Here is a 22,397-nt window from a genome sequence, read left to right on the forward strand (position 1 = left end):
GAGAGTTGTGAATCTGTGGAATTCTCTGCACAGAAGGCAGTGGAGGCCAATTCACTAGATGTTTTCAAGAGAGAGTTAGATATAGCTCAAGGGCTAGCGGGAGCAAGGGACATGGGGAGAAAGCAGGAACAGGGTATTGACTTTGGATGATCAGCCATGATCATATTGAATGGCGGTGCTGGCTCGAAGGGCTGAATGGCCTACTGCTGCACCGATTTTTTATGTTTCAACGGGACGATGGTCTGACATTGACCTGAAACATGGTTTCTCTCTCCCCAGATGCTGCCCGACCTGTCAAATGACCCCAGCATTTTCTGTTTTTATTTCCAATTTTCTGCATCTGTATGTTTTAATTTTCCTATTTTAGCCCGTGTTATTTGCCGCACCATCCTAGCATTGGACAGGAAAGATCCACTTATATGAATATAGAAAAATGATTAAGCAAAAGCATGTGGATGTAAGATTGCATCTGTGTACAGATAAAGGTATCATGATAAAATATGATTGACGTTCTCACAAGTCATAAGCTAACAGGGATAGCAGGACCAAGAGGCTGAATGGCCTCCTCTTCCAGTACGTGTTTTGAGCAAGCAGCAGCAAGCAAAATGGCTGATTGTGTGCTGTCAATTATTTAATTGTAATTCTATTCATTGAAACAGCAATATGAGGGAGCAAGGCTAACTTCCTGAGCAATTCTTAGTTTTCATTACAACAAAGGTCTGGTAAAGGTCCAATCGATGTTATTCAATTTGCAGAATTCTACAGGAAGCTTGTTCTTAACAACCTTTTTTTTGTTAAATGCTTGAGAACAATTTATGGTTTCTGCTTGCTGAACGTAATTCCTTGCTTGATAAATGCTTCTAGTGCTGGAAATTTCCCAGATTATAAAAAAAAAAGAGAGGTTCTGTTTAATTCTCTTTTCTTTTAAAGTGTGATATATGTAATGGTTGTTTTCTAACTTCCAGGCCAGTGGAAGCATTGTTGCAAAGAGCTTATGAAAATTGAGATTATGTCACCACGGAAACCACCTTTATTCCTCACAAAACAAGCAACTTCAGTCTACCATGATATGAGTAAGTGGCCCTTGCCTTTCTAAACGTGGCCTTGTTATAAAAGGATCATTGTTTGAAATTCAAATAGTTCCCATGTATAAAGCAAAAATGCTACTCCATGCATAATTTGGAACAGCATGACTTAACTAGCAATGATGGAGTCCAGTGAAGTGAATTTTAATATGGGTCAGATTACTAAAATCTATGACTATAAACTGCTGGGAAATGTCAGAGTTTTCAGTACAGTTCCTGGGTTTGAACATGGTTCTCAATTTTATTATTTTCTGTGTTTGACTGTTAAGCATTTCGCTTTATTGCCTGTCTATCAAAAACAAAACAAGGCACATTCTTTCAAACGTGCCAGGGTGAAAATCGTAATTCTTTGCAACTTTGTTCTTTAACTCCTTTTTTTTTAAAGTTAAGTTCTTTTTTGTTCCAGCCCAAACAAAGCATGAATTTGATATTTGGCACAGTTGTCCTTTTTTTTTTTTAGATCCTGGTTCTCTTAAATCTAATACACTTTTTGTCTCAAAAAAAGTTCTGTAACACCTCTCATGAAATTTCAACAAAATAAGAGATAAATAGTCTGGCAGCTTCTTATCAGTTTTAGTTTTGGTGCTGTTTACGAATCCAATCACCAATTCTGTATCTGATTTTTGTCTGCTTCTGATTAGTAAACAGGGTTTTAATTTAAGGGCACGACTACAAATTGTGCGTTAACGTACAAGGTAATTTGGAAGGGGGGTGGTGTGCGTGGATTTCACTTGGAATTTTGCAAACCTACTTTATATGTGTTGTTTTCTGACTTTGTGCTGCACTGCACTCCCATTTTTTTGTCCCTACCCCCATCACAGTCCATATCTCAGCAGCATGCTTTAAGCCTATTTGCTTTTTTTATGAGCTTTCAATCTAACAGTTATACAGTGACAGGGTAAAATGTTGGTCTATTTAAACAATTTTCTCCATGTGAATAGAGATATTCATAAGCCATTGCACAGAGGATTATGTTGCTGTACAGTATGGTTATAGAGCAGATGACCATTGGGTTAGTTGAAAGGCGAATTTTAAGAAGTTATTGAAAGGAGCAGAGAAAGCGTAGCAGACCGATTGGGGCGAAACACTTCTAGAGCTTAGGCCCGCAGGCACGGTTGCCAAAAACGGAGAGATAAATGTTAAGCCAGAATAAAGACATATATTTGATTATCACCTATAATCTCCATGCACAATGCTTTTATGCAGAGGCCTCGGAGGAACCTGCATTCGGTTTGCCTTTTTAGCCTTTGATTAAATTAACTTTAATCTTGAACTTGTGTGTCTCCAACTCGCTGTATGATGCAGTAATGCAAACATTGACTACAGGTTTAGGTTTATTATTGTCACGTGTACCGAGGGTTAGTGAAAAGCTTTTTTTCCCATGCTATCCAAACAGATCAGATGTACCGTATATAAATGTAATCAAGTCAAACTCCAGTACAAAAGTTAGAGTAATGGGGAAGATACAGAGTGCAGAATATAATTCTCAGCATTGTAGCACATCAGTTCCAGGGACAAAGTCCACAATGGGGTAGAGGTGAATTGGACACTACTCTTATCTTATGGAAAGACTATTCAGAAACCTGAGAGCAGAGGGGTAGAAGCTGTTCCTGAATCGGGTGGCGCGGGCTGTCAAGCTTCTGTAACTTCTGCCGGACAGGAGCAGGGAGAAGGAATTAAGAGTTTTTTTTAATATAGAAATTAGTCATATATTAGTCATTTTACAGTATGATAAATCCTATACGTATGTAATTCCTGCAATCCAGCAGGTTTTTTGTATTTGGTTTTCAAGCAAAACTATTAGACTACTGACCGACATCTACTACAAACCCACTGACTACCGTGGCTATCTGGACTACACTTCTTCCCGCCCTGCTTCCTGTAAGGACTCTATCCCCTATTCCCAATTCCTCCGTCTACGCCGTATCTGCACCCAGGATGAGGTATTCCAAACCAGGGCACCGGAGATGTCCTCATTCTTTAGCGAACGGGGGTTCCCCTCGTCTACTATAGATGAGGCTCTCACCAGGATCTCTTCCATATCCCGTAGCTCCGCTCTCACTCCCCACCCCCCCACTCGTAACAAGGACAGACTCCCCCTTGTCCTCACCTTCCACCCTACCAGCAGCCACATACAACAGATAATCCTCCGGCATTATCGCCACCTCCAACGGGATCGAACCACTGGCCACATCATCCCATCTCCTCCCCTTTCGGCTTTCTGCAGAGACTGCTCCCTCCGTAACTCCCTGGTCAATTTGTCCCTTCCCCCCCCCCTGGTACTTTCCCTTGCAACCACAGGAAATGCTACGCTTGTCGCTTTACCTCCTCCCTCGACTCCATCCAAGGACCCAAGCAGTCTTTCCAGGTGAGGCAGAGGTTCACCTGCACCTCCTCCAACCTCATCTATTGCATCCGCTGCTCTAGGTGTCAACTGCTCTACATCGTTGAGACCAAGCGCAGGCTTGGCGATCGCTTTGCCCAACGTCTCCGCACAGTTCGCAATAACCAACCCGATCTTCCGGTGGCTCAGCATTTCAACTCGCCCTCCCATTCCATATCCGACCTTTCTGTCCTGGGCCTCCTCCATGGCCAGAGTGAGTCCCACCGCAAATTGGAGGAGCAGCACCTCATATTTCGCTTGGGTAGTTTACACCCCAGCGGAATGAACATTGACTTCTCCAATTTCAGGTAGTCCCTGCTTTCTCCCTCCTTCCCCTCCCAGCTCTCCCACAGCCCACTGTCTCCGCCTCTCCCTTTCTTCTTCCCGCTCCCCCCCCACCACCACGTCTGTCTGAAGAAGGGTCTCGACCCGAAACGTCACCTATTCCTTCGCTCCATAGATGCTGCCTCACCCGCTGCGATTTTCCAGCATTTTTGTCTACCTTTGATTTTTCCAGATTCTGCAGTTCTTTCTTAATCAGTTATATGGTTATATGGTTAATTAATAATCGGATGATGGTGTCGAGTGTTGTTATTTATCATTTCAACACTAGATGGTGCTCTATTCCATTATTTATTACCATATTTTAAGAAGCCCAGATGACCAGTGATGCATTGCTGTTTGCAAACATGTTCTCAACCACAATTTATGTTATTAATAGAACTTTTTGTACTGCTATTTCCCACATATAGTGCCTATGTAAAAGACTATTGAGCACTTTGATAGCTTAGCCAGTAACTTGGAAGACTGTGAGGAAAGGCAATACACATAAATCACAGAGCATAATGAATAATCCACATTTTCTTGCAGCTATTACCATACATGGTCTGATTCCCACCATGGGATGTTTTATGTTGCGCAGTAGCTAATCATAATTCCCAGCATTGCTAGTGAGTCACATTGTGTCTACGTTCTAAATCAGGTAAACAGGGAGGAAATGAAACATCAAAAAAAAAAAATATATAGAATCTTGCAGCTTGTTCTGACCGCATACTTAAATGAAAGTTATTTACCACAATTAACGTAAGCTCTCCCATTCTTGGCGTTTTCTGAATAGGATCTCGAAATCAGATATTTAAGTGTTGGAAATCTACTGGTTGCTTAAAAGGTGAGGCATCGATGAGGGGAGACAGTCAGAATAGTCAATACTGTGTGAGACTACCCAGTATTAGAGGGCATCGCTTCAAGAGGAGAGGGACAAAGTTTAAAGATGTGCGGGCAAGATTTATTTTTACACAGAGTGGTGGGTGCTTGAACCGTGCTGCCAGGGGTCGCAGTGCAGGCAGGTACGATCATGACCTTTAGGAGACTTAGATGAGCACAAAGATATGGAGGGGTCATGTGCAGGCAAAGATGATTACTTGGTGTTATTTTTGGCTTGGATATTGGGAGCAAAAGGGCCTTCTCCTGTGCTGTACAAATGTGACAAGTGTGGAATGTGAATAAACATGAGAAAATTAACTAACAATTTTTGCCAAACTTGGTATAACTTGAAAACAAAAGTAGAAAAGCCTGAAGCGGGTCTGGTAACAAAGTGGTTAATTTCCCGCACTCCAGCTCGGCGATTTGAATCTCACCGTGGCATCTGGGGAATTAAATTTCAAATAATTAAATAAACCTGGAGTGAAAAGCCTGTTTTTTTAATGGTGCCCATGAAATGACAGATTGTTGTAAAAACCCACCTGGTGTGCTCATGTCCTTGGGAGAGGATAGATGCCATCCTCAGTGTGAATTCAAGCCCACTAATGTGCTTGCCCCTCAACCCCTCCTCCGAAATAGTTTAGTTTAGTTCAGAGGTACGGCATGGAAACAGGCCCATCGGCCCACCAAGTCCACACCAGCCATCGATCACCCACTCGCACTAGTTCTATGTTGTCCAACTTTCTCGTCCACTCCCTACACACTATGGACAATACACAGAGGCTAATTAACCTACAATGCCCCACATTTTGGGGATGTGGGAGGAATCTGGAGCACGCAGAGGAAACCCACGCGGACACAGGAAGAACGTGCAAACTCTGCACAGACAGTACACGAGGTCAGGATCAAACCTGGGTCTCTGGCATTGTGAAGCTAAACAAGCAACTCAATTCAGGGCAATTGGGGAAAGGCAATAAACCCTCTTGCTAGAAACTTCAACCTCCGTGAATAAAACAATAAAACAAATTTTTAAACTCAAGGAAATAGGAGTAGAATTAAGGCCAAGCCTTTTTCACTATTAAATGTGATCAAGACTGATCTGCCCCACTTCTGTGCCAGATGTTCATAACCCTTAATTCGTCAATCTTTCAAAAATGTATCTATGTACTCTTTCGAATACCTCCAAGATAGTGAATTCATAAAGAATTTCCACATACCTCAGTTTTAAATGATCCTTGTCTTGTAAATACATCCCCTCTTTGAAGCCTCCATCACAAATGCAGAACAAGCCCCACAAGGGCCTGAAGTAACTCAGCAGGTCAAGCAGCATTACTGCATTTCGTTGTCTCTGTACTGTACACTGACAATGACAATAGTAAGATTAAACGAGAACTTACCAGTTTAAAGTTTGATCGTTATTTTATGAGGAGTAACGTTGAGGGATTACGTGAAGAACCCCGCCACGACGCATGCGTGTCATTCTTCAAAGCAGCGGTGTGAAATCACAGATAACTGTAATGACTAAACATAGTAAGATTAGAGAAGAGATACCAGTTGAGTATATGATCAAGGGTGAGAGCGGAGGGCACGTATTCCCTCAACGTTACTCCTCATAAAATAATGATCAAACTGGTAAGTTCTCGTTTAATCTTACTATTTTACTTCGGAGTCACGTGAGTGACTACGTGAAGATTTTAAAGCTCTGTGATTTCATGCCGTGGAAACAAGTCCATGCATCACATCTGCCTTGATTATGGGGAGAATAGTGTTAACATCATTAGACATCAATACGATATTGAAAAACCAACGATAAATATATTAACACCAAATTATAGCCCCTATTTATGGGGTAAAATTATATTACAGAACTTTAAATTGTTTGCAAATGTTCCAGGTTCAATGACTGGTTTGTTATAAAATCGTTGGAAAGTTTTCTCCGTTGACCATCCTGCTGTCTTGAGGATTTGGTCCATAGGAACATCCAACTTCATAGCTGCCGATGTAGCTGCAGCCCTGGTGGAGTGAGATTTAAAAATGCTAGTGTCTACTCCAGCCTTTATTACGACCTGTTTTAGCCATCTCGAGATGGTCTGGACTGTCACTTTTTTGTGTGGCTGTTTGTAGCTGATTAAAAGTGCCATTTCATTGCCTCTGATGATCTTAGTATACTCCATATATAATAGTAAGTGTGTTACAATACAGAGACGATCATCTGTCGGGTAGGCCCTGAATTCTGTTTTTAGGCCTGCTGACCTCTGTCTGTTCTGTTTGACTAATTCATTGATGTGAAAACTTAAATTTCCAGATGAAATAGTCATGTTGTCCAGCCTTAGTTTCTGTAGCGACTAGACCCTTTGTGCCGTGACCAAGGCCATCAGCATGACTGTTTTCATAGTCAGTGTCTGTAGGGACAGAGCTGTAGCTGGAGACCAGTTTCTTAACATGGTCAGTACAATGCTCACATCCCATATTTGGGAGTACCTGGTTCTTGGGGGATTAACATTAAAAATGCCCCTCATGAGTTTGGTTACCAGGGGGTGTGTCCCAACAGAATGCCGCTCTGTTCCTTGCCACAGGTATGTTGACAGAGCACTTCTGGCGCAGTTGATGGCACTATAACTGAGCCCCTCATCGTAATGGAGGCTTGCCAGGAATTCCAGAACAGACGGGATGTTCATAGATCTGTGGGTGATGTTATTGTTGTGACAGTACATTTCCCATTTCTTGATGTACACCAAGTACTGTTTTTTGGTGGACTGTCTGTGGGCCGCTGAAATAATATCCACTGTTCGGTCCGTCAGTCCCAGGTGTAGTAGAGGTGCTTTCAAACTCTACAAATTAATAGGTTTATATAATTATGACATGGGTGACTTTCCCTTGTTACGGGATGAACTAGTAAATTAGGTCTATGATGGATGGTGATGCATGGTTCTAATACCATGTCGAGTATCACCGGGAACCATGGTTGCGTAGGCCAATCGGGTACTATCAAAATACCAGACGCAGAGTCTTGCTGTATTTTCCTTAATACCCGACTGATGAGGCAGAAAGGAGGGAATGCATAGATAAACAATTTCCCCCAATGCAGCGAAAATGCATCTGTTGCCACTGCCCCAGGGTCTGGTTCCCATGAAACATAATTCGATAACTGGTGATTGAGCCTGGATGCGAATAGATCGATATCTGGTGTTCCATACCGTGCTGTAATTTCAGCAAATACATTTTTATCCAACATCCATTCAGTGTTTTCATTGAATTTGCATGACCTGGTGTCTGCCACTAAATTTAGTTTACCTGGTAAGTAGGTAGCTGATATCCAAATAACTCTCTGGATACACCATTGCCAAATTGTGTTGGCCAGATTGTCACATGATGTCGATTTGTTTCCACCCATATGGTTGATATATGCTACCATGGTGGTGTTGTCAATTTGTAGTCTAACATGCTGGTGATATTACCCAGAACAATATGACTTAAGGCCATTGAATGCACTTAACATTTCCAGGTAGTTTATGCCCAGTGTTTGTAATAATGATGCCTCCTGTGCATTCCATCTCCCTCCATAGCTGGAGATGGAATTGGTCTGATAATGATTGGATTGGAACAATGCCTAATGTTATCTTTCCACCATTTTAGTTCCATTTTGGCCTCTGTTGGTAGCTTCATTGGTCTGTCAAAATGACCACCATTAATTTTGAGTGCTCGTAATTTAGCCCTCTGTAAATTTCGATAATGTAAAGGTCCGAATTGTGTGGCTGGAAACGCAGCCACTATATTGCCAATTATTCTTGCTGCCAGTCTGATGGATGATTTAGTGATGTCAATGATTTTGCTGCAAGCCTCTATTAAGGCTGTAACCTTTTCTTTCGGCAAAGTCACTGACATGTGAACTGAGTTAATGATGAACCCCAGATAATCCATTGTGTTAAATAACATCTGTGGTCACCTCTTATGGGTACTGTATAGTAAGCATCTTTTAAATCGATGCTTGCCATGTAGTAACCTTTGGAAATCAATTGCTTAGCAGTAACAAAGGTTTCCATCTTGAAATGAATATATTGTACGAAAGTATTCAAATTAGTCAAATCTATGATGATGCGGCAACCACCATCTTTCTTGTTTATGATAAAGATTTTGGACACGAGTTCCTGTGATTCGTGTTGGGTTTTCTCAATTACTCCTTTTTTATAAAGCCGCTGTAGTTCAGCATGTGCTTTTGATTTTCCTTTGCCTGTAAGCACGAACATTCGGTTCGGTACATGCTGAACTGGAGGGTTATGTTTTTGTATAAATTCAATGGTATAACCCTATACTGCTTAAAATATAAGTGTCGGTAGTTAACATATTCCATGCATCCAGATAGAATTGTAATCTCCCACCAACCTTCCTGCTCCCTTCAATTCGTAAGGAACCAGACCCACCTACCTCCATGGTTACTAGTGGTAGGTTTGTTACTTTTTCGGCATCCTCCGTGGACGTTGAGGCGCCGGTGTCTGGATCTGTAGTTGGGTCGGTGTTGAGGGTTTGCGCATTTTCCAGGAAGGCCGGTCTGGGCCATGGCCTAAAAAAGACCGATGTTGAGTGTTCCTGGCCTTCGAGCTTTCACCAGTTTGTCTCGGCCGACTGGTGGGTGCGTAGGGGTGCTGTTTCCGGCCGAAGTAGTTTTTGGACGTTGCTTTAATGAGCCCCAGGGTTTTAGTCTCTTCGTCAAGTTCTTTTACCTGTTTGGATAAGTCACCTCCAAATAGTAATATTGGTGGTTTGGAGGTTCCAGGTTTGCACAGGCCTGCAAATTTGGGGTCTAAAGCCGGTTGGATGGCAATCTTCCTAATACTATTTAACTCGCATTGGGAGTTGCAAAATAAAGCCAGTGCATCCTGGTGATCTTGTGTCATGTCTTGTTCGTTTAATGTGCGGGTGAAAGCCGTAATTCCCCGTTAGGACTTTCAGAAGATTCTGTAGTTTCAAGTCCCTGGCTCTGATTGATGCTCCGACATGTTTCCAAATACACTGGTTGACACTGAGAACATTCAGTGATTTGCAGTTCCCTGGTGTTAAGTGTCTTGCTGTGGTGTCCAATAATGCCTGTCCTTGTAGCTGGTTGAATGACATGTAGTCGATACTTGCAGCTATTTTAGGCTCTAGGTTTTGGCCAGTTTGGTCAGGTTGAATGAACTGGGACACCATATCCAATAGGTTTTCTTGCACCCCATGCACACTAGGGGTATGTTCTGCACACCCCTCTTCAGGGTCAGCCCAGAATTGACCCCCCGTACTCCCCTCTGATGAGGGAGAAACACTGTGCAGCCCTACAAGAGGTACTGCTGTAGAACTTACTAGCTGCCCACTGTGACTAGGCTCCATCTCCCGGAGCCTGCCACTTTGGAGTGTTTGCTCCAACAGCCGCTCCAACTGGCTCCAATGCTCTCGGGCACTGGCCGCTTGCGGCTGCTCCTGAAGCCGCTCAAACCGGCCCCAATGCTCACGGGCACTGGCCGCTCGCGGCTGCTCCTGATGCCGCTCCAACCGGCCCCAATTCTCACGGGCACTGGCCGCTCGCGGCTGTTCAAAGTTGGACTCATCGGAGTCAACGACTGTTAGTTTTTTGCTTCGCTTTACCGCCCGGCCGTGGCCGGTGCGCGAGCGAAGTCGGGCACAGCTGTTCCCATTACGGGAGATTGGTGTGCCGTTGGCCGTTGCTGGCTGCCCGCAACTCCGCGGTTCTCCCCCGCCAGCTTTTTCGCAGCCTTCTTGTTTCTCGTGGATCTGTCCATGCCTCCATATAACCATATAACAATTACACCTGTGAAGTAACCTGTGAAGTAAGTGGAAAGAACGCAGAGTCTCCTTACCTGCTGTTCCCGGCTTTCAAATTCTGCCGCTAAGGGGAACTCACGTGACTCCGAAGTAAAATTAAAGTTGAATCTGAATCTGAATCTGAGCATCTCTGGAAGACATAGATAGGTGACATTTTGGGTTGGGACCCTGCTTTGTCTGAAAAAAGGCGCTAACCCCAAAACATTGCCTATCTATGTCTTCTAGAGATGCTGCCTGACTTACTGAGTTACTCCAGTACTATGTGTCTCTTTTGGTAAGCCACCATTGACAGTTCCTTGTTTCTATATTAGTAGTAGAGATACCCCTACAGATATCCTGTTGAGTCCCCTTCAAAGCCCCTCTTTACTGGTACTTAGTTTAGTTTGGAGATACAGGATGGAAACAGATTCTTCAGCCAACCAAGTTCGTGCCGACCAACAATCATCCGTACACTAGTTCTATCCAACAAACAAGGGACAATTTATAGGCGTCAATGAACCTACAAACCTGCATGTCATGGGAATATGGGAGGAAACCAGAGCACCCAGAGAAAACTCACGCGGTCAGTGGGAGAATGTGCAAACACTGTACAAACAACACCCGTAGACACGATCGAACCCGGGTCGCTGGTGATGAATGGCAGCAAATCTACCGCTGCACCACCGCCGCCTTCACTCTTCTTCCTTTATTTTTTTTCCCCCTATTCCCGTCCACTCTTGTGCCAGCATCCAGTAACTGATGGAAGTTAGCTGCAGGTGAATCGGACGTCTCGCCGCTTGAGGTGGACACACGCTTGGAAGCCTCGTCATAATCACCCGATTTTTCCTGTTTTACAGACATAGAGTCTCCAGTGAAGGACGAGGGTCTAATGGACATTATCCGGGGCAAAATCCAGGAGACGGAAGGGGAGTTCCTGCTCGGTCACGGAGAGGAGGCTCATCCCCCACGATGGGCATCTCTCTTTGAGGGCAGTCACGAGGTGGTCTTCCAGAAGAGCAGACTGTCACCGCACGGTCCAAGCCCTCTGACCCCGACGTCTCCAGGGAGGGCCAAGAAGCGGCCCGCCCCTCCTCCGCCAGCGGGAAAGCAGCCGTACCGGTTGAGAAATTCCGACCCAGATCAGACCCGGAAAACCCCACCATCTTCCGGCAGCGAGTCCAAACTGCGCCGTCCCCCTCCGTTGCCCCCCCTGTTGTCGGAGCTGCACAGTGCGATCCCAGGTGAGGACGTCGTCCAGGCAACAGCCACCTTGCCGCCCGCCAGGCCGGTGCCCATCCCCCGTCAGAAGTCCTCCCTCGGGGCCAAGCTTGATCCCAGAACCCGGATTCCATCAGAAGTATAGGTCGTCTTTGAGGTGGACACACGTACATAGAAACTACGAAGAATGTCAATTGTTCTTCAGTTTGAACATTGTTTGTTTTGAATTTCCTGTATCCACCTAAATGTTTTGCATTAATTTGTCACTTATACAGACCAGCCTCAATTATTGGTTCATTCCTTGAATATTTCTCTCAGAATCCCAAGTCCTATAATGTTTGGGACAAAGACCCGTCATTTATTTATTTGCCTCTGTACTCCACTATTTGAGATTTGTAATAGAAAAAAAATCACATGTAGTTAAAGTGCACATTGTCAGATTTTAATAAAGGCCATTTTTATACATTTGAGATTCATTATGTAGAAATTACAGCAGTGTTTATACATCGTCCCCCCATTTCTGGGCACCATAATGTTTGGGACACAGTGCTGTCATGTAAATGAAAGTAGTCATGTTTAGTATTTTGTTGCATATCCTTTGCATGCAAAGTCTGCGATTCATGGACATCACCAGTTGCTGGGTGTCTTCTCTGGTGATGCTCTGCCAGGCCTGTATTGCAGCCATCTTTAGCTTATGCTTGTCTTGGGGACCAGTCCCCTTCCATTTTCTCTTCAGCATATAAAAGACATGCTTAATTGAGTTCATATCGGGTGATTGATTTGGCCACTCAAGAATTGAGCATTTTTTGGCTTTGACAAACTCCTTTGTTGCTTTAGCAGTATGTTTGGGATCACTGTCTTGCTGTAGAATGAACTGCCAGCCAATGAGTTTTGAGGCATGTGTTTGAACTTGAGCAGATAGGATGTGTCTATACACTTCATTATGCTACATGTTTTCTACATGGTGAAACCAAAATGTATAAAAATGCCCTTTAATAAAATCTGACAATGTGCACTTTAACCACGTGGGTTTTTTTCTATTACAGATCTCAAATTGTGGAGGGCAGAGGCAAATAAATAAATGATGGGTCTTTGTCCCGAACATTATGGAGGGCACGTTATATTTTTTTTAAAGTTACACGATGCTGGAGTTACTCAGCGGGTCAGGCAGCATCTGTGGAGGACATGACGAATAGGTAACATTTGGGTTAGGACCCTTCTTCAATCTGTCCTGAAACGTCACCTCTCCATGTTCTCAGAGATGCTGCCTGACCCACCGTGTTACTCCAGTACTTTGTTTGAAAAAAATATATAAATCAGCATCTGTAATTCCTTATGTCCCTATATTTTCAAAACCTTGTCTGTGCGATTTGTAGAAACCCCAGCACTCTACCCACACCCACAACTAAAATAATTCCACATTAGGAAATTTTTCTCCACTGTTTTTCCCTCATTTTCATGTACACAAGAACTATGTTTCAGTGAAAATTGAAATTCAAGTATAGCAAAAGGAGGAACTTTAAAATACAGGCCTTACTTATACGAACACCTGACTTATAGACATCCCTGCATAGCAGCAGGCTCTCTTAATGTTAAATTCAGAAGTTTGATGTACATACATACGTTCCTTCCTACAAACAGAAGAACTAATTTCCTTTCCCTGTACATTCACAATTAATCTTTCTTCTCATCCTCTGTACTTTTGATCCGATTCATTGCAAAACTGTGGGGAGTCTGGTTACCAGATTGAGTGACTTTTGTGTATTTTCCAACTGATCAGACAAAATCGACTCATGGACGCCATTGAAAGCGGAAGGCGTTCGTAACGCAGGGACGGCCTGTCCTTGTTTTGCTTATTAATGTATCTGTGCTGATAGTGAAGAATGTGTTGCAGTGAGAGGAATATCAGAAGTTTTGTTAACATATTTTAAAAGCTTAAAAACAAATACAAGGTGCTGTGTTTGTTTGGTTGCCCAGCATCTACTGTTCCACTTGTCCCCAGCTCTTTGCAGCAGCAGGCAGCTCCTGGAAATCCCATATTTCTCGAATGTGTTACACTGCTTTCCCTTGATGGACACTGTGTTAAAAATAAAGTGACCCTGATGCTGGGCTAATATTTTGACTGGGATTGTTAACTGAAATATTAACTGAAAATTGCAAAATGAGCCAATTCCATGTGATCACCGCCAATTCGATTTCCAATTGGTCAAAGCTCTACGATTTTGTAAAAAAAAAAAAAGTCCTGCATTTATTTATTAGGTGTCATTCTTGTCTCTGATCATATTTTTTTAAATGTTGTCCCCGTTGCAATGCAGCCGCCAGTTTCAGCACAAGGTCCCACTTATAACAACGTGACAACGAGTAGATAAAGTATTTTAGGGATGAATATTGAATGCGTCAGTGAATGCTGGAAATAATTCCTCGTGACACTGTTATGAAGAACAGGGGCAACACAGTGGTGCAGCTGGTAGAGCTGTTGCCTCACAGTGCCAGAGACCCAGGTTTGATTCTACCTTGGGTGTTGACTGTGGAGTTTGTACGTTCTCCCTGTAACCACGTAGATTTCCGCCAGGTGCTCCGTTTCCCACATTTCAAAGACGTGCAGGTTTGTAGGTTAATTGGCCCTAGTGTGCGGGCAGTGGATGTGAAAGTGGGATAACATAGAGCTAGTTTGAACGGGTGAGCAATGGTTGGCATGGACTCAGTGTGTCAAAGGGCCTATTTCTATACTGCATCTTTCTAATGTAGCAAGGGCCATGGTTGGATCTTATCTGCAGTATGTATTGACAGAATCTAATTCATCACACTTCTTTGTTCTCTGGGTGTCTTCCTCTACCTGTACTTACCAAACCTGATTGATACTTGGCTGAAAACCCAGTTCCAAAGGCAGGTTTTACAGTTATCTGGAGTTCAATGATTGATGACGTTGAAACGCTACTGTACATCATTTAAGGTGTTGGAAGAGATCTGGGGGGATTTTGCCCGGGTGATACAGGGCAAGGACAGGATTCTCAGCTGCAGGAGCTTCCTTGTAAATTGTCCTCATCTCATTAGGCTACAAGTCCAACCAGTGTTAATTGTCCAGTTCATTTGTGCAGTCGTTCCTTGCTGGCTGATGACAAGCTTTTGGAAACTTTGGAATTAAATGATTTGGAGCTGGTACTGGAGAATGATGGTAAAGTAAATATTGCCGTGATCTTATTGAATGGCATAGCAGGAACGAGGGGCCAAATGAATGGCTTCTGCTATTTTTTTTGTTTTGTTTTATTTGACTGATCCTATTATTCCGGTCAGATGCTGTCCTCTTGTACAGCCGAGATCGAGCTAGGCTGTCTTTGGACTAGGGAGGAATATCTGTGTTTCCTTTCTTGGCAACCCAGTGTAAAACCAAATATCCTTCCCTAATCCAGAGGTACACTGGGACAATTCTCCTTAAATGTGCTAAGTCGCACTTATTTGCTACTTAACTGTCCACCTCTCCTCTATGTTAAATCTCCTAGCGTGTGCCACAAATCAGAATTTAGAATCAATGTTTTTGTACATCTTTAGAGATTCTAACAATAATTTTATCCATAATAACTGACGTTTACTATTTTTGGATTAAAATAGTTTGAAGCCTTGTTGTATTTTTGATGCGATATGGGACCTAGAAAATAGGTTCCTATTTATAACTGTGGAATGTAGATTAATATTATAAAGAAATAATGAGCCACATTAATCTCTAACTGTGCAGCCCGCTATTTGACTTTCCTTTGTATCCCTCTGTTCAAAAAGCCCTTGCCTGCAGAATTGGTGCTAATATGAGCGGCAGAACGAGGCAACCTCTCCTTAACCTGCGAGTAGAGTTGCAAAATAAACTGCACCGTCTGGATTGTAGGGGGTAAATTAAATGTCATCGGTTGCAGGAAGAGAAATGGAGAGAGGGAAAGGAAGGTTGGCCTGGGAGAGAAATACAAGGAAAAAGACAAATTTGCTTTTAAACTTTTAAGAGTGGAGCATTTTTTAAATTGTCGACAAAAAAATTCAAATCTGAATGGAATTACGCTAATGATAGATAATTTTTAATATCAGATGAATTAATGGCAGTAATTAATAATTATTGCCTTGCTAGAAGATCAATGGTTAATCTAGTCTCATTTGGTGTTTATCATTGATGAGGCAGACAGCAAGATGCTGTTTTCACTGAGCTAGTGACAGAACAGCGCAATTTGGATAGAAACATTGGGGTGTTGGCATTTAACCAAACATCAGTGATTGCCTGGAGGTGCTGTAACATTTACATTTGATTAATCACCAACATCATTAGCTCCATTGTTATTTTGACAAAGTGGGCAATAGTGTTGAAAAGTATATGAACTGCGAGAGTACATGTTATGGTTAGATGACTAGCAGAAAATGTAGCTGTCAGGAAATTGAGATTAAATTAAATATGATTCAGTAGTTTTTTGATGTTTAAGTGTTTCCTACTGTATCCTTAGAAACATTGTAGCAATGATTTAACACTAATATACTACCAGTTTCCTTTCTCTCTATGGCTTTCAAAATTAAATGTCATCCCTGATTTTGAACGTGGTTATTCATTATTAAGAACTTTTTTTAATTGCTCTTCACATATTTCCCATTTTGGGCAAAGATTGAATGTACCCTGTATTAGCTTGTGGCAAAATAGCAGTTGCTAATTCACCGTCAACTGACAAAAGTTACCGAGACATACATGGTCAGTGCTGAGGGAGATGGAGGGGAAAAAATTGCACTTGGCACAATTAGGAGCTGCCTATTACAACTGCAAGTATGTTTGAGGCAGAATAAAGGGAACTGTTGTACACATATGCTTTTGCTTCACCCAGCCTGGGAGTGCATGATGCAGACAACAGGTGGGTTGAACAGAAGAGGTTCCCAACACTAAATTTCCACACCTTAATGGAAATATTGAAGCGAATAAGCAAAATATTGATTTTACATTAAGTAAAAGGGTTTTGCTACAGGCTGCCTATGCTGCTCAGAGATAATTCCAACACATGCCTCACTTTGGGGGAAGGGCAATGTGTTGATCCAGCACAGAATTATGTGTATTCAGAGTGCAGTTGAAATGGCAGATTGTGTGTTAATAGGTATTAAGGTTTTGATCATAGGTATTCAAGAAGGAACTGCAGATGCTGGAAAATCGAAGGTACACAAAATTGCTGGAGAAACTCAGCGGGTGCAGCAGCATCTATGGAGCGAAGGAAATAGGCGACGTTTCGGGCCGAAACCCTTCTTCAGACTGATGGGGGGTGGGGGGGAGAAGGAAGGAAAAAGTGGGAGGAGGAGGAGCCCGAGGGCGGGCGGGTGGGAGGGTGGGAGGAGACAGCTAGAGGGTTAAGGAAGGGGAGGAGACCAGCGGAAATTGGAGGAACAGCACCTCATATTCCGCCTGGGGACCTTGCGTCCGGATGGCATTAACATTGAATTCTCCCAATTTTGCTAGTCCTTGCTGTCTCCTCCCCTTCCTTAACCCTCTAGCTGTCTCCTCCCACCCGCCCGCCCTCGGGCTCCTCCTCCTCCCCCTTTTTCCTTCCTTCTCCCCCCCCCCCATCAGTCTGAAGAAGGGTTTCGGCCCGAAACGTCGCCTATTTCCTTCGCTCCATAGATGCTGCTGCACCCGCTGAGTTTCTCCAGCAATTTTGTGTACCTTTGATCATAGGTAGTTTAGTTTAGAGATACAGCGCGGAAACAGGCCCGTCGGCCCACCGGGTCCACCCCGACCAGCGATCCCCGCACATTAACACCATCCTACACACACTAGAGATAATTTTTACATTTACCAAGCCAATTAACCTGCAAACCTGTACTTCTTTGGAGTGTGGGAGAAAACCGAAGTTCTCGGAGAAAACCCACGCAAGACACGGGGAGAACGTACAACCGTAGGGTACATGTGTAAAGCGCTGCTCCTTTTCAAACAGCAAGTTGGGGAAGGATTTACTTGGGGAAGATGTACCATGCAGTGGCTCTTGGTTCCACAGTGGAAGTTAAAATATAAGCAGAGCCTCAAAGCTCCCCTGCAATAGACCAGCCTTCTCATGTAACACAAACAGAAAGTAGCAAGCTCCAATGCTCTGTTTTGTTTCTTTTAAAATTACAGAATATTACGTTAGAAAGTGAACATTTACCGATATCTTTACCACTATCTCTATTTTAAATAAACTGCTGTACTGCGAGGACAATATAAATTCTTGGCCGAGTCAGCAACCCCGTGAACTTGGTACGATGTCTCGTTGAAATCTGCAAAAGATTTCTCAATGTATCATATTTGGAAACAGACGAGAATGATTAAGATACTTCCTCTGCCTTCAGGCACTGGGTATTAATGATAAATGGCTCCAGAACAGTCTTCACTTGCGATCTAATACATTTTGCCCAAATTCAAGTTGTAGCATTGTGTGTTTGCTCCACCAATCTATAGTTAGGGTTGCGAGCTCCCTGTGAAATAATATTCTTGTTCAATTATTCATCTGCCTAAACTCCCAAGAACAAGTGAGTATTAATCTCACCAATGTAATAACTTTTTAAAAGCCTAACTTGTGAAACTCTCTGCTGTAACGTAATGACTGAACCATATGGAACTTTGTAGACTTTTGCAGGATTGATTTAGATCATAAAACTTTAGTGTTTCCTTCTTTAAGCGGTCTGCCATGTGCTATTATTAAAACTGAGGGTACATTTTAAACAAGCATCATGCTTAAATCATTGGAAATGCTGCAGATGCATTTCAGAGGAACCAGTATAAATATGTGGTAGACAAGAAATAAAAGGTTTAGGGTAAGACACAGTATGGTGAGAGGAGGCTTGTGTAGGTTATTAACACTGGTGCAGTGGAATAGTTGATTTTTGTGCTGTAAATTCTGTATAATTCGCATAAGATTAACAAAAAACATCGTTCATGCCTTTATCTCAAACTTGACAATTCAAGCGTCCTGGCTGCTCAACCTCATTATCCGTGAATCCAATGTTGTACAAAATAGCTACTTACCCATGTCCCGATTTTACCAAGTTCACCATTTCCAAATCTCTGGGTCTGAAGAAGTGTTCCAACCCGAAACGTCGTCCATCCATCTTCTCCCGAGATGCTGCCTGACCCGCTGAATTACTCCAGCATTTCGTGCCTATCTTCACCATTTACCTTTCTCCATCCAGACTGGTATTGGCTCCTTGTGAGGCAATGGCATAGAGTCATACAGCATGGAAACAGGCACTTCAGCCCAACTTGCCCACGCTGACCAAGATGCCCCAACTACACTCGTACCACCTACCTCTGTTTGGCCCAAATTTCTCGAAACATTTACTATCCATGTGTCTGTCCAAATGTCTGATAAATGTTGTTATAGTATGTGCCTAAACTTTTTCCTCTGGTAGCTCTTTCCATGTATCCACTACCCTCTGAGTGAAAATGTTGCCCCTCAGATTCCTATTAAATCATTCCCCTCTCACCTGAAACCTATGTCCTCCGGTTCTTGATTCCACTACTCTGAGTAAACGACTGCTGCCTTCTATTTGTATCATGCCTGGCCAATCGAAGGGTCTCGACCTGAAATGTCACCCATTCCTTCTATCCAGAGATGCTGTCTGTCCCGCTGAGTTACTCCAGCACTTTGTGTTTATCAGCATCTGCAGTTCCTTTCTGCACTATCCCATCTTAACTCTTTCTATGATGTCGTGAATTCAACATTCTCACCCTTGTTCTCAGCTACCTTCAAAGTCTTGCCCTTCACCCGTTGCAATCTATCCACTGCCACGATACTCTCATAACTGCGCTCTGCCAATTTAGGTTTCTTGTTCATGCTGAACGTAATTATTCCACCTTGGATGCCCGTACAGCTAGGAGCACATTTGTTGGTGTGAGAGCAGGTATCAAGGACCCTCAAAACCCTGGCCACGCTCATTTCACTTCTACCATCAGGGAGATGGTCTGAAAACCATGACCTCCAAGTTCAAGAACAACCATCAGGCTCTTGAACACTACAAACACTAACTAAATGATGAATTTATTATTGATAGCACCAAGGACTTCTGTTTTTTTTGGGGGATTAATATTGTTCTTTTTAATTTATTGATTTTTTAAAACTTATCTATGAGTGCTTACCACCCTGTTATGCAGCTGCAAGTAAGAATTTAATTGTTCCATTTTTGGTACATATGTCAATTAAACACTCTTGATTCTCTTGACTGACTCCTTCACTAGTGCACAGAGCGCTTCAACTAATGGTACGTCTCAAACTTCTGCAATGCTCTCACATAGCAGCTCAAATACCAAGAAAATAGGTACAGGAATCGGCTCTTCAGCCCTTCAGACCCGCTGCAACATTCGTCAGAATCATGGCTGACCATCCATGTCAAAAACCTAATCCTGCCTTCTATTTGTATCCCATGATCACTGTTGCATTAAGCAGTACATCTATCTCCTTCAGTGCATAGAATGACTTGTCCTGCACTGTGGTAGAGCAGCCCACAGCTTGACCCCTATCTGGGTGAAGACATTTCTCCTCATCTCGGTTTTAAATGTTCTCCTCATCTCCTTCTCCTCATCTCCTTCCTCTTCTGAGGCTGTGACCCCTGATTGTGGACTCTCCTACGATCGAGAACTTCCACTGTTTCCAGTTTGATCGGTTTCTATGACATTCCCCATGCATTGTTATGGCAACAACAGGCTGGGTCAGAGACCTTGGGCATCAGGAGACAAATACATCCCAATACACCACATCCTACTTGCAACCCCTCTGAAACAGTGTACAGGTAGTTCTGCTGTAACACAATTCCATGATGTCAGTTGGATACAACGCAATTGATGAATTAGGGAACACTATTTGTATTACGTGGGCCAAATTAGTTATCAGCAAATTTGATTTGGAACCAGAGAATCACTTCAGTCACTTGACAAGCAATCGTTTTTATTGACACTTGTGCACTGATACTCTACTGAACAATGTGACACACAGCCTTTAGTATTTGTAGCTTGCAGTTCCAAAAATAAACTGAATGCTATTGAAAAGACCATTTCTTATTGCTATTGAAAATCCTGCAGGAAACATAACATAGAAATTAGGTGCGGGAGTAGACCATTCGGCCCTTCAATATGATCATGGCTGATCATCCAAAATCAGCACCCCGTTCCTGTTTTCTCCCCATATCCATTGATTCTGTTGGCCTTAAGAGCTATATTTAACTCTCTTGAATACATCCAGTGAATTGGTTTCCACTGCCTTCTGCGGCAGAGAATTCCACAGATTCGCTACTCTCTGGGTGCAACAAATAATAACTCTGTTATTAGAATTGTGAAACTCTCTAGCCCCTAATCCCCCTTTTCCCCATTGACTAAATTGTTTGTATAACACGGTTCTCTGAAAGGTAAAGTTTCTTAGGTACGTACCTATCACATTACAGCAGAGCTACCTGTATTTGCAGCTCAGATTTTCCAAGATACTTTTTTTCCACTTAATTCGGAGCTTTTATTGTATAATCACAGTTACAAAGAGCTGCAAAGATGAAAGCTGCCCTGTAGTTTGCAAACACCAGTCATCAAATTACAATGATAGCATCCATGTCCATGACGCTCCCGATCAAAACGCTGGAGTAACTCAGCGGGTCAGGCAGCATCTCTGGAGAAAAGGGATGGGTGATGTTTTGGGACGAGACCCTTCTTCAGAGCAAGAGTCAGGAGAGAGAGAAACTAGAGGTATGAAAAGATACAGAACACATTTGGAGCCGGCACCAATGGCCTAGGAAATGTAAATGTGGAGCCCACAATGGTCCATTGTTGGTGGTGGAAAAGGTGATAGTTTAGTTTAGAGATGCAGCGCAGAAACAGGCCCTTTATCCGCGCCGACCAATGATCCCAGCTCACTAACACCGTCCTACACGCACTGGGGACAATTTACAACTTTACCAAGTCAATTAGCCCACAAACCCAGCGAACCCAACACACTGCAATAAACACCTGCAGTATTGCATGCCATGAATACAGAGGGGTAGACCAGATGGCAACAACCCTTATATGATGCCTTACAGAGCCACCTGCACCACCAAATATACACTAACCTATGAGTCCCTGATCATTACTTGTAGGGCTTGCTACAACTCTTCATCGCTGTGTTGAGTGGGGATTCCTACACTTGTAGAAGACCACTGAATCCTGTCTCTCTGCCAGGCTTCTCGTGTTTAGTTTAGTTTAAAGAGGCAGCGCGGAAACAGGCCCTTTGCCCCACTGAGTCCGCACCAACCAGCGATCCCCACACACTAACGCTACCCTACACACACTAGGGATCATTTACAATTATACCAAGCCAATTAGCCTACAAAACTGTACGTCTTTGGAATGTGGGAGAAAATCAGCGATCCCGGAGAAAACCCACGCCGGTCACGGGGAGAATGTACAAACTCCGTGCAGACAGCACCCGTTGTCAGGATTGAAACTGAGTCTCTCTCATGCAGCAACTCTCCTGCTGCGCCACCAGTATGGGTGGGCCGATGTGAATGGCCTGGCACAAAGGACCTCAATAGTGGCATATATCCCATTTAACACCAAGGCTTGCATGGCCCTTGAATGCTCTTATGGGAGCTCTTTCCCACCGTTCAGCAGCTTCTACCTTCCTTGTGGCAGCGGTAGTGGGTGATGCCATTGTAAGGTTGCCACAGAGTGTGTGCATTTAGGGACTGCTGCCCTTGCCACATCACTGCACAGT

At 43.3% G+C, this 22,397-nt stretch overlaps 1 protein-coding gene across 2 annotated transcripts in view; it reads left to right on the plus strand.

The window, feature by feature from the left end:
- The window catches only part of rtkn2 (rhotekin 2), a 46,801-nt gene extending 34,698 nt beyond the window's left edge, over positions 1-12,103 (plus strand). For both annotated transcript variants that reach the window (XM_033034287.1, XM_033034288.1), the window contains 2 exons: positions 966-1,073; positions 11,322-12,103. In XM_033034287.1, the coding sequence (XP_032890178.1) occupies positions 966-1,073; positions 11,322-11,827 (614 nt within the window). In that variant the 3' untranslated portion in view covers positions 11,828-12,103. The remainder of the gene's footprint in view (positions 1-965; positions 1,074-11,321) is intronic.
- Positions 12,104-22,397: the final 10,294 nt, after the last annotated feature.

This window comes from Amblyraja radiata, chromosome 15 (genome assembly GCF_010909765.2).
Source record: "Amblyraja radiata isolate CabotCenter1 chromosome 15, sAmbRad1.1.pri, whole genome shotgun sequence".
In the NCBI taxonomy this organism is placed as follows: domain Eukaryota; kingdom Metazoa; phylum Chordata; class Chondrichthyes; order Rajiformes; family Rajidae; genus Amblyraja; species Amblyraja radiata.